At 36.2% G+C, this 13099-nt stretch overlaps 1 protein-coding gene across 1 annotated transcript in view; it reads right to left on the bottom strand.

Moving 5' to 3' along the window:
• Positions 1 to 2768: 2768 nt before the first annotated feature.
• The window catches only part of LOC108704870 (vomeronasal type-2 receptor 26), an 80840-nt gene continuing 70509 nt past the window's right edge, over positions 2769 to 13099 (bottom strand). The window contains exons 6-7 of the mRNA XM_018241572.2: positions 8324 to 8447; positions 2769 to 3728 (exon numbers count right to left, since the gene is read on the bottom strand). Of these exons, the coding sequence (XP_018097061.1) occupies positions 2818 to 3728; positions 8324 to 8447 (1035 nt within the window). The 3' untranslated portion in view covers positions 2769 to 2817. The remainder of the gene's footprint in view (positions 3729 to 8323; positions 8448 to 13099) is intronic.

The following is a 13099-nucleotide window of genomic DNA, read 5'->3' on the forward strand; positions in this document are numbered from 1 at the left end:
CTGTACCTGACAGTTAATCTAGAGCAGCTGAGTATAATTAACGGCACCAGGCATACCCTCAGGAACCTCAAAACATGGTAAGTCTATACCTCTAACCTGCCTGATTAGCAAATAGATAAGGCAACAGCCTGAAGGATCTTGGTTCAAACCCAGCAGAGGGATGAACAGAGGAAAGATACCTTGAACATTGATTGTGAACTCATTAATAATGGTTGATCTGTATGCTGGACAAAAGGTTTTTACCTAGAAACATTGCACTCTGCAATATAATTAGCAAGGGATTTTCATTCTTGTTGGGATTGAGAGGTTGCCGATTATTCAGGTAATCATTGACTTTCAGCCCCAGGGTGTGTGAGGGGTTTCTACTTCCTGCCACTGGAGATACACAAACAGATACACAAACAGATACACAAACAGATACACAAATACACGCACTTCCATATCCACATCCACACATGCACCACATACAAGCTAATGCATATTTACACTGTATCTACCGAGATCTCCAAACTAGAAACCAGAAAATTCACTTACCTGTCTACCCTAGACACTCCTACTTATACTGGGACATCTCCACAACTCCCTTCAAACCAGAAATTCTTCCTAATAAGCTTCTGTATTCTTTAATGGCCTGGAATTGTGAGTTTTAGTTGAAAGGTATGAGACAATACTCCAACTGCATCTCCCCATACACAGAGTGAAACAGAGTAAACGCAAATGGGCAGAAAAGGGAATCCTACAAATAATACTGTGAAGTGATTGCTCTTATCCTGAGTGAATGAAAAGCATTTATTTAGGGGTATAGAGGATATATAATAGCAGTGCAGAGCAGAATTAGGGAACAGAATACCAAAAGGAACTGGATATAAAAACAAAACCACAGTTGTCAAGACAAGTCAAGACAGTTGTACAATACACATCCCCACTGGTATTGAGAAAGGTCATCTGATGGAATTGGATGAATGTACCAAATGGATAATAATAAGAAATAAATGGAGCCGCAACTCAAGTGACGTAAACCTAGTCAGTTTGTACATGTATATATGAGTCTCTTCTGTAGCTATCTCCTTTGTTTTTAAGGGTTAGGAAATTATTTTAAAATTTGAATAAAATAAATGTGATAGTATATGTTAGAATGGGCTGTAATGGGCTGTAATGGGCTGATACAAATGTAGGGGACTGGTTAATTAGTTCTCATTTAACCAGTCAGTCCCCTAAGGTTTGGCCACATAACTGGGCCTTATTCAATTTCTAGACAGCTAAGGGGGTCCTTAGCCATAGCTGGGAAATAAGTTCCATTTCCTGGGCAGGTGGGACATTATTGTAACCTAGATATAGCCATGCCTAGTGAGTGTTGTTATTCTCTGTGGACTAAGGACAGATCCTTGAGGAACCCCGACACAAAGAGGTAGGGGAGAAGATGATTCTCCATTTTTGGAGACACTGAAGGCATGATTAGTGAGGTAAGAAGAGAACCAGGATAGGACCATGTCATGAAGGCCAAGTGAATGGAGGGACTGGAGGAGGAGAGGGTGATCTACAGTATCAAATGCAGCTGAGAGATCAAGAAGTATTAGTAGTAAGAAGTGGTTGTTGGCTTTTGCTGTTAGAAGATAATTAGTTAGTGGGGGTTAGGCAGTTGTTGCCTAAAACCAGATTGTATGGGGTCCAGCAGGTAATTATCACAGAGGAATGGTATTAGTCAGTGGTAAAGTAGACGGCCAAGTAGTTTAGATATGAAAGGTAGCAGAGGGTTTTCAAGATTGGAGGGATCAGGAAAGATTTTTTTCAGAATGGGGGTGACAAGAGTATATTTTAGTTGAGAAGGAAAGATTCCAGTTGAGAGCAAGAGATTAAATAGATGAGTTAAGGCTTTGATTAGACAGGGATTGGCATTGTGGAGAAGTTTGGAAGGAAAGGGATCAAGTGGGCAGGTAGTAAGGTGAGAAGAAGTCAAAAGGTTTGAGTGTAGAGGAAGGGTAGTGAATATCTGGGGGGGTTATTAGTGTAAGGTCACTTCTGATGGTGTGAATATTGTTATTGAAGTACTCAGCATGCATGGAGGGAGTGTGGAATGGGAAAGAAAAAAGTTAAAGGTAGAGAAAAGTTGTGTAAGTTTTTTTAGAGAGCGAGTTAAAGTTTTTTTTTTACCATTTTTCAAATTACATTACTGGATAAAGCATCTGGCACAATTCATTAAAGGACAAGGTAAGGCCAGAAGTCCATTCCTCATAATGTTAAAGAGTTCCCCCACCTATACCTGATCAACCCTTTGTAGGTAAGCACTATTAGTCCTTGAATTGATGTAGTCCACAAGCTGGTACCTGTGTATAGAAGAGTGCGGTAGAACAGATAGAAAAAGGAGGCACTGCAGAGACACAGTGGGATGGAAACAGAACTGTGTAATAATAACTTGCTGATTGTTGTGTATTTGCCTAGTGTAAATGAATGCTTTACCATGGCAACCTTGGCAGGCTGCTATGAATGGTGTGTAATGAATGAAGGCTGTGATTTGAGGGGTAAGGGCAAGAAGTACAAGGTGCACTCGTGATTATAATGTACACATGCTGGCTATTGAAGGAAAGCTATGCACATGACCAATAGTTTTGGTTTTGTAGAAAGCGTGATCAATCTTGAGAAGTTTTTACACAGAAGTGAGCAGTTTTTTTTATTATATTGTAGTGTTTGAAATAAAAAAGAGTTCATTTGTTTTAAAGTGAAGATGTAAGGGTAGAAAGATGTCTTGCACATTTAGCCCTGTAGTTGAATATTACTAAAATCCTGGATACACAATTTCTATTCTCTACTAAATGCATATTACATATTATTGGGATTTGTAAACAAATTGGATTTTGTGTTCCTTTCAGGTCGTAACAAAATGATGTAACATTTGGGCAGAAATATAGAGGCTAAAAGTCCAGCACTTGAGGTGAGTATGGCAAATATCTCCACACACACAGTGTTTTTGCCTTTGGTGCTCAGATAGGCCGGGATCATTGTGATCCAAACACTGCAGAAGAGCAACATGCTGAAAGTGATGTACTTGGCCTCATTAAAACTGTCCGGTAATGTCCGAGCTAAAAATGCTAAAACAAAACTAACAGCTGCCAGAAGCCCCATATACCCAATAACTGAGTAAAAGCCAATAGCTGAGCCCTCATTGCACTGAATGATGATGGTTCCAGGGTAAGTGTGAAGGTCCAGTTCCTGAAAGGGAGGAGAAATGGCCAACCAAGTCATGCAGATTATTATTTGAATGGATGAGCAGAACAAGACTACAGAATTGGACAGTTTGACTCCCACCCATTTTCTCCATGAGCTCCCTGGCTTGGTGGCTTTGAAAGCAACACAAACCATGATAGTCTTGGCCAGGAGAGAAGAGACAGCTATGGAGAAGGTGATTCCAAAAGTGATGATACGCAGCATGCAGGTTATATCCACAGGGCGACCGAGGAACAGAAACACACTGAGGAAGCTCAGCTTGATGGAGACAAGGAGGAGGAAGCTCAGGCTCCTGTTGTTGGCTCTCACTATGGGGGTGTCCTGGTATCTAAAAAACATTCCCAATATCAACTGAGTTATAAGGAAAAAGAGAACTGAGACAGTTGAAATGAATATAGAGATGAGATCATTAGAGTATGAGAGAAAATCTTCCTTTCTTCCAATACACAGATTTTTCTTTTCATTTGGCCACTCCATATCTGGGCATCTGATACAGCTCACACTGTCTGTGAAGATACCAAAGAGAAAGCAAGTGCTTAATGCCTTAATATGGTCCACAGCTATTGCCTTTCTAAGAGTTGCCATCAGACTGTTCTAGATATTTATTAAGAAACCAGGTAACAAATGAAACATGTAGAATGTAATACAATAATGAATAGCATTCCATCATAAAGTAACAGTAAAAGCAAAATATGTAAGGAGCAGATTTATCAAGGGTCAAAGTGAATTTGAGGGAATTTTCAAAGTAAAAAAATTCGAAATTTTAAGTAAGTTTTTGGATACTTCGACCTTCGAATAGGATACAACGACTTCGAATTTACTTAGACTCCGATTAGAAGTAAAAATTGTTCGAATACTCGATAATCAAGTACTGTCTCTTTAAAAAAACTCTGACTTCAATACTTTGCCGAAGTGCTATGTTAGCCTATTGGGACCTTCTACAATCATTTTCGAAGTCTTTACACATCGAAGGAAAATTGTTCGATCGTACGCTAAAATTGTTCCAGTGAACAATTTTTCTTCGATCGCAGGATGGCCAATTTTGCTGAAAAATACTTCGACTTCGATATTCGAAGTCGAAATATTTCAATTCGATGGTCCAATTTCGAAGTATTTTCTACCTTGAACCTTGATAAATCTGCCCCTAAGTGTTAAAATACAATGTTGGAGTTTTTGCTTCATGAACACTAATATAGAGTTTACTGTATAAAAATATGAATCAGATGAAAGTTGTGTGTAGGGCTGGCTAGACCAGGGATTACTGTAACATTGTTGGCAACTTAAATCTATTGCAATATATGGTCAAACAATCCCTGTTTTGTTTAAAGGGGAGGGTATTGTTAGTAGCTCAAGGCACAAAATGTCTAAGTATCTTAAATATATTGATAATGGGTTAATTGCAGAGGACCTATTTATTTGTCTGTATGAATTTTGTGGTCAAAGTCTCATTGTACCCCCACTTAAAAGCAATCATCCCTTTGGTCGCTATGGGTAACTGCTCCTTGGCAAATTTAGCGCCTTGTATTACATATTGGAGTTAGTGTGTAGGTTTTAATTTTTATTATATTTACTGCAATTCTGAATGTAAAGGTTCTCTACTTTTACTTAATATCTTTAATAGTTTGTAAATCTAGATGTGCTAGTTTGTTCTCTTGCATGGTGCACCTTAGTTACTATCTTTTTTATTGTGATTTCTTATGTCCGCTCATCTTTACTAATTCTTCCTACATAACAAAATGTCTTGAAATGTAATCTCTTGGAATGTGAATAGTTGTAACCATTACATTAAAATGAAAACCTCTCAAGAAGCTCAAATGGGATATTGCCCTCTTACAAGAAACACATCTTAACGAGGCAGATTATGAGCTTGGTTCATTTGACCTTTTGTCTGGCCATTAATATAAAAGGAGGTGTTGCAATTCTATTCCAAAAACTACCAAATTCTTTTGACACATAAAGATGAGCTGGGCAGATTTGTTTATACAGAAGTGATAATTGATGATAAAAAATGGAATCTTGTTCCTGTGTATGCTCCTAACCAGACTAAATAAAGCTTCTTTGTTGATTTAATGAAGAGAACTTCTTCAATCCCACTTTAAAATGTTATTCTATGTGGTGATTTCAATGAAACTCATTTATGGTCTTTAGATAGGACTGATTCCAACAGTAATAATACAAGAAGAAATTCTAAATGGATTGAGGAGTTTCTTAAATCTTCTGGTGTGACAGATATTTGGAGGCTGTTACATCCCACAGAGAAAGACTTTACCAGTCATCTTAGTAAAGCTGTCAGAATTTATTAAAATCCTTCTAAACAGATATGATATTTTTCTGGCTGATAATATTGCTCATTCTAACCATCTTCCTCTCTTATGGAATACATAGAAAGCTGTGATATGAGGGGAGATTTCAGCCTTTAAGTTTTGCCTTAGTTGTAAATTAATTTTTGAGATTAAGTACTCTTCTAAAAGAGTGTTATAGTAATCTGAAAAACTTTCCCTCCCAATCAAATTGTAACAAATATTAAAAAGTCTCTGATTCCTTAAAGTCTTGGACACCCTCTCTTTGCCCAGTATTCTATAGCTAAACTTTCTAATTTAAGCAACAAATCTGATAATGTATTAGTAAATCTTTCTAAATGTTGGAACAGGAAGTACTCTTTGGTCAAAATAAAGATAAGCAAGGATCCCTCACTAATAATTCATTAAAACTAGTGAGTATTTTTAAGGATTACTATGAATCTCTTTATTCCTCACCTGGGTCTAGTTCTGATAAAATTAAAGTCTTTTTAGAGAAATTAGAGATCCCCCAACTTTCAACTAAACAACTGAAAGATCTAAATAAACCAATTTCTATAGAAGAGATTACCTCCACTATCAATAATTTATATTATTAATAAAGGAAAAAAAGCTAGTGGTCCAGATGGTCTCTCCAATCTTCTATAAGACAGTACAACTAAAAATTGTCCCATTTTTTTTACTAACCTATTTAATGACATCTTATTATATGAAAAAACACTTCTATTCAGTTCTCTTTCCAATCTGATTATAATTTATAAAGATGGTAAAGACTAGCCTCTCCTTGGTTCTTATAGGCCTATCTCATTATTAAACCAGGACATAAAAATACTTATTCTAAGAAAACGGTCTGGTATTAAAAACATTACAGCTTTACTATGAATTGTCCCATTAGTTAATAAAAATAAGTCACCATGAACAATTATAAGATTGGAAGCTGAGAAAGCATTTGACAATGTTGTTTGGGAACATCTTTTTAATTGTCTGGATTATTTTGGTATTGCTCACCCTTTAAACAACTTATTAAATACTTATATTCCAATCCTATCTCTCAAATTTTATAGTGGGCACAAAATCCGTGCCTTTTAATTTTCTGAAGGGTACTGGACAGGGATGCCCTTTATCTCTGCTCCTATTTAACATTGCTTTTGAGCCCTTAATCAGACCCTTATATAAAATAGAGGCATTCAAGGTATTAAAATGAACAAAATCTGAAACCTTTAGCTTTTCCTGATGAATTTTTATTAATAGTACAAAATGCTAATAATTGTTTATTAGACATCTCTAATCTACTTCAGGAGTTTGGTAAAGTCTCAGGGTATAAACTTAATGTACATAAACTGAAATTATGAACATTAATGCGTCATTGTCAAAATCCCTTCTTAGAAAGTTGAATCTTAATTTACTTTTCAAAATGTTGATTTTTTGTAAATTGATTTATCCTTTATCCAATTTACCAATCCTGCTTAAACATGATGATATCAAGAGCATTAAACTCTTTTATATGGAGTGGTAAGAATCCCAAAACTGCTCTAGCAAAACTGTGTGGTCAGTATGCATTAGGAGGCCTAAAGTTACCAAACTTTAGAACCTCTAATCTTGCCACAATTTCTATATACCTCATGGAATTCACAAATTCACAAATCCTGCTCTGGAACTTTTCCCCATAACCCATACCCACATATTGGAGAGTCTTCATTTGAAATGGAAAGACATTCCTCTTCAAAATAAATACAACCCATTGTTTAGGGACTCAATTTTCACTTGGAAACTTTTATTTTCCATGTTAAAACCTGTTATTCCTATAAAACGCCTTTGGAAAAATTCAAAATCTAAATTCTCTCTTTCTATCTCTCAAATAAACATCAACCATTATTAATTAAAGACTTTTTCGATCACTTTAATGGGAATTTGCTCACTTGGGGAAGTCTAAAAACTTTAGACCACTTTATATAAATTTTTGTTAAAAGTGCTTTCCTTCTCAGTCTCCAATAAAAGTCTGTTTGCTCTCCAGAAACATTTGGTAGCCTTGGTGATATCTAATTTGGATGACAACTTGGAGCTCTTAAATATTAACTATTTAACTTGCAATTTTTGGGGTCCCACCTCTAACCATAATACAGTTATGGCTTTGAAATGGTGACATCACCACTACCTTTTATATGACATCACCCCTACCCAGTTAACTTTATCAATTTGTTAAATTTAATAAATGTTTTTTTTTTCCAGATATCTGGAGCACTCAACACTTTAAACTAATCCATCTTGGATATAAGAAGCTTTATTATTCATATAAGGGCTTGGGGCAGTTATCGTATTGTCCCAAATACAAATAGGAAAATGTGAACCTTTTCCATTATCTTTGGAGCTGTCCGAAACTTTATTCCAGTTTGGCAAAATTTAAGAGACTTTATTTGCTCTAAGTTAAAAATAAACTTAGCTCTTTCCCCAGTTTATGTCCTTTTAAACATTGGTTGTTACAGGTCTAACTATTATATTAATATATTATAATCTATTTTGTACAATACATTTATGTATTCTTATAGTGTTTTACATGATAATTTAAAATGTAAATCTTTTATGCTTTTGTTAAGCCAATAAAAATGATGAAAACAATAATTGTTCCCTAAGCCCTACAGGAATGGACAACTGCATGGCAACAACATTTCTCAAGTTTCTTAACCCTATAGGGAGTGCTCTGGTGGGTTTCCCTTGTGAGTGGATATAGAGAAGGGATTTAGAATTCATCACAGTAATGAAAATGAAAATTTCACAGAATAAAATTGGAAGTACTTTCTATATACCAGTTGTATTAGAGATCTCTCCCTCAGTACATGGAACACAGTCATAGCAGCAGGACTGGGCTCTGGGAATCGGCATCTTCCTCTGTCCCGGGATACAACTGACTGAACATTGAGCTCTTGGGATCTATTTAAAATACATTCAATAAATGCAAACTATGAGATATATAGTGATTAATCAGAGTAATCAGATTTATGTAGCATTAGTGAGAACTGGGATTTACTCAACTGAAAAAACATAATCTGCAATCATAAGATATTTTATAATGTTATATTATTCATTCAAATAAAGCTTGCTAAAGATTTAGTAGTTCTATAAAGTAGTGGAATATATATATATATAGACAGTTTGTGTCTGGTGCACACGGTAAAAAGGTCCAATGCCTGTCTGCTGGTTGAAAACAGTAATACGAGTACTTAGAAAAAGAAACCGCACCAAACAGGACTTAATAAGGAATCAAAATATCAAAATTTTATTAGCAATGTTTTGGCTCGATAGCTTGAGCCATCTTCAGGATAAAAACATATATATACATATATATCTGTGTATATATATCCTTGAGAAAGGTGAGATAAAAAATGTTGGATATAATGCTGTGTTACTAATAAAAACTCTTCGTTCACTAGCAAAAAGAGTGCGCTGATCCTTCATCACTTTATAACACAAATATTGATCTTGCATCTCTACTCCATTAAATATTGAGTGCAGACACCCAGAGCATATATATATATATATATACTTTTAAATGAGTTTTAAATAATGAGACCCTTTGCTAGGGATACTGTTTTGCATGAAAATAAAATGTTGGCCTGAGCTTTTACAAACCTTAAAGGGAACTAATCCCCCATTTATGTATGAGCTTATACTGTTGGGGTATGTAGAAAAGGTACATAGAAACTGTGACATAACCTCCCGCCCTGTCCAGAAATTAAGGTGGAGAAAGGTGACAACCCTAGATAGACTCATCACTAGTTATATGCAGCTTGTGAGACCCAGAAAAGTTCCAGTCTTAGCTGTACCAATTTCCAGTTTATGTTTTAGCCAACAGTGTCCATCAGAATTGAGTAACTGTTATTTATTGAGGATTTGGGGTAGGAACCCCTCACCTGTACTAGAATTGAATTCCATCTTCTTATGTCGCTGCTGTTTGTTTTTAAGACTTTTTCTTGTTCTATATAAATTCCCTAAAGATATTATTCATTCTCTGGATGTCATTCTTGTGGTGGTATGATTAATTGGGTTATTTTGTTTTTTTGTTTGCCTAAGTAATGAATTTTTTCCTTGGCTCATTTAAAGTTACATTTTATACTCCATCTAGGTGTGCCCCTTGTACCTAGTTGCATTGCAATTCATTTGCCCATGTTCTACTAAAGGAGAAGGAACCACCTGGGTAAATACACCTATAAACACTCACAGTGCTATTGTTCTGAGTTATCAGTGAAAAGAGTCACTGCATTTCTATTCTCCTATTTTTAACACTTGGGCTTTAGTATTATATTCCCTTCTCATAGCTCAAAACTACTGCACTGGCTCCAATGCCACTCGCTCCTCTCCCCTTCCCTTTTGGCTTTCATCCTCCCTTCTCCTTCCAGTAATCTGAGCAAGAGGCACAAAGGTAGATCTAAATAAAAAGCAGCTAAATCAAGGTCAATGTTGAGGCCTCCTGGACTTAATGTGTTTATTTTGTATATCCAGTAGGTTTCCCTCTACAGTATCTTAATTTGTTCAGTCCATCTACTCCTTTATATGTGTCTTTAATGTGTTCCAGTACCACATAACTTAGTTTCCTTGGGTCTGCACAATGTGATTCTTTAAAATGTCTTGGGACACAATGATTTGTTTTAAATATATTAATGACATGCTCTAGAATGCGTGTGCCCACTGCTCTCTTTGTTCTACCAATATACAATATATACAATATAGTTTGCATTCACATATAAGTGCATATAAGACCACAATAAGATGTTAAAAAGATACATTTTGAGAGGAGCTGGTGCCCATAAGTTACATGTGTAAAGAAACACTATTATTCAAAATGATGATAAAATTAGAAGAAATATAGTAAAGTAATATATAACACTGTTATTCTTAAATGGGGGAAGTATAATGTAATATAATGATGCAGTAAATTAAATTAATATAGATTTTTAAGGTCATACCTCGTATTCAAACCTTCAGGTACCCTAGGTCCAAAAGGCCTCCCTTAAATTTAGAGGTTGGAGGGTATCACCTCCTCTAAGGGAGATTTTTACCTATTCTATAACCCTCACCTTCAGGTTCAGCATACCCCTAGAGGAACACACTGCAAAATGTTTACCTATAGGGGATTTCTCTTCTTTGTTCTCTATGGCCCTTAAATGTTCTCTCACCCTATCTTTTAAGCAGCGAATAGATCGGCCTACATATTGCTTGGTACAGCATTTACATTCCAAGGGGGCAGATTTTCATAGGGTCGAATATCGAGGGTTAATTAACCCTCGATATTCGACTGCCGAATATAAATCCTTCGACTTCAAATATCAAAGTCGAAGGATTTACCGCAATTCCTACGATCGAACAATCGAAGGAAAAATCGTTCGATAGAATGATTAAATCCTTAGAATCGAATGATTCGAAGGATTTTAATCCATCGATCGAAGGATTTTCCTTCGATCAGAAAATTGTTAGGAAGCCTATGGGGACCTTCCCCATTGGCTAACATTGGCCTCGGTAGGTTTTATTTGCCGAAGTAGGGGGTCGAAGTAGTTTTTTAAAGAGACGGTACTTAGACTATCAAATAGTCGAATAGTCAAATGATTTTTAGTTCAAATCGTTCGATTCGAAGTCGAAATCGTAGTCAAAGGTCGAAGTAGCCCATTCGATGGTCAAAGTAGCCATATTCGACCATTTGAAATTCGAAGTATTTTTTCTTCTATTCCTTCACTCGAGCTTATAGAAACCTTTATTTTGGTAAGTTATACCTGTAACATTTGACTATTATTACTAAGATCAATCAACCTTCAGGTCTTACATATAGTTGTCCCACATTTATAAGTTCTTTGAAAGAGAGCCAGTTTCTACCTGCATCATTTACAATATTGACAGACGGAGAGACCAAACAGGGGGCCAAAATATTCCCCAAAGTAGGTGCTCTCCTAGACACAAACCTGATGTTATTCAGAGATAATGTTTCCCCAAGTCTATCGCCATTGTATAAAATGGTGAGATATTTCTTTATTATTACAGACCGAGTTTTATACCTCTCTGTGATCCCTTAATAAAGAAAATGTCCTTATCGTTGTCCTTGCTGTTCTTGCTTTTGTGATTATTCTTATTATCCGTGTTACTACTACTTGGTCGTATATTTGCTGTACTTGCTCGGTCATAGTATGCTCTTAGCAAATCCAGAGGGTAGCCTCTTCTGTGTAATCTATCTGAAAGTTCCGCACTCAATAAAGGACTTATCTGAATTACAATTCCTATGATATCTAATAAGGGTATATCTGTAGGGTATACTACATAGGGTGTGCATTGTGTGTGTATTAGCCTTAAGTATGGTGTTACCTGCTGTCAATTTTCAAAAAAACTCAGATTCTATATTACAGGAGAGCACATTGCCTCTCAACTTTAAAAATCTATCTTATGTACATTGGATTTCAAAGAAAACTCAAGATTAACATTATTATCGTTGAGATAAGTTTGATTGTCCTTAAAAGAATCAAGTGACCCATCCCAATAAGAGGTCATCAATATAGCGACCATACCATACAATGTGATTATGATGGTGGTTGTCACATCCAAAAATGTGAGACCGCTCCCACCAACCCATGTAAAGATTGGCATATGATGGGGCAAATGATGCCCCCATTGCTGTCCCAAATTTCTGGAGGTAAAAACCCAAATTGAAGTAAAATAAATTGTGTGTAAGAAGAAATTCCAAAACAAATAAAGTGTAATCAACAAAATTGTATGTATTGTTTTGAATTGGAGAGAGTCTCTGTGATAGCCCACAAACCTCTATCGTGTGGTATTGAGGAATATAGGGATTTAACATCCATAGAGATCCAACAATATGTGTTCAATCATGTGATATCAGAAAGTTTCTCCAACAAGTGACTAGAATCCGGCAAATAAGAGTGAAGTTGAAAGACCAGAGGTTTAAGGCTAGTGTCCACCCAGTTCGATAGTCATTCATTAGCTGAGCCAATGTTGGCCACAATGAGTCTCCCTTCAGGTGAACACAAGGATTTATGTATCTTAGGGAGGTGGTAGAAAATGGGGATCACCGGGGTATGTGGATTGAGATAGTCCTTGTCCCTCGAGTCCACCACCCCCAAAGAGATCCCATAGGAGACCAATTGTTCTATTTCAGCTACTATTTTGGGCTGTGGTTTAGATGCTGATTTCACACATATATTACTTTAGTTCACATTCAGCCTCTGCAATGTAGGCTTTAGTATCCATAACCACAACACTCCCACCTTTGTCTGCCCTTGTGGATAGTAATGTCCGGATTATATTTAAGTGCTCTCTTCTCCTCTATAGAAATATTAGCACTCCTACTTCTACAAATGTTCTTGGATAATTTTTTAAGATCACATTCAATGAGCTCCTGAAAAATATCCATTGAGGGGCATCTGCATTGTATAGGATAGAAATCAGAAACCACCCTTTTAGATAGAACAATGCCATCCACCAATGTGTGGGGCATTATCTGACTGCAAAGCCTCCAAGTCAGATATTGTTCTTGAAAAGTAGTGGGTGGCTTATGTTTCCCCATCATTACTAGCCTCTGTTGA

This window comes from Xenopus laevis, chromosome 1L (genome assembly GCF_017654675.1).
Source record: "Xenopus laevis strain J_2021 chromosome 1L, Xenopus_laevis_v10.1, whole genome shotgun sequence".
In the NCBI taxonomy this organism is placed as follows: Eukaryota; Metazoa; Chordata; class Amphibia; order Anura; family Pipidae; genus Xenopus; species Xenopus laevis.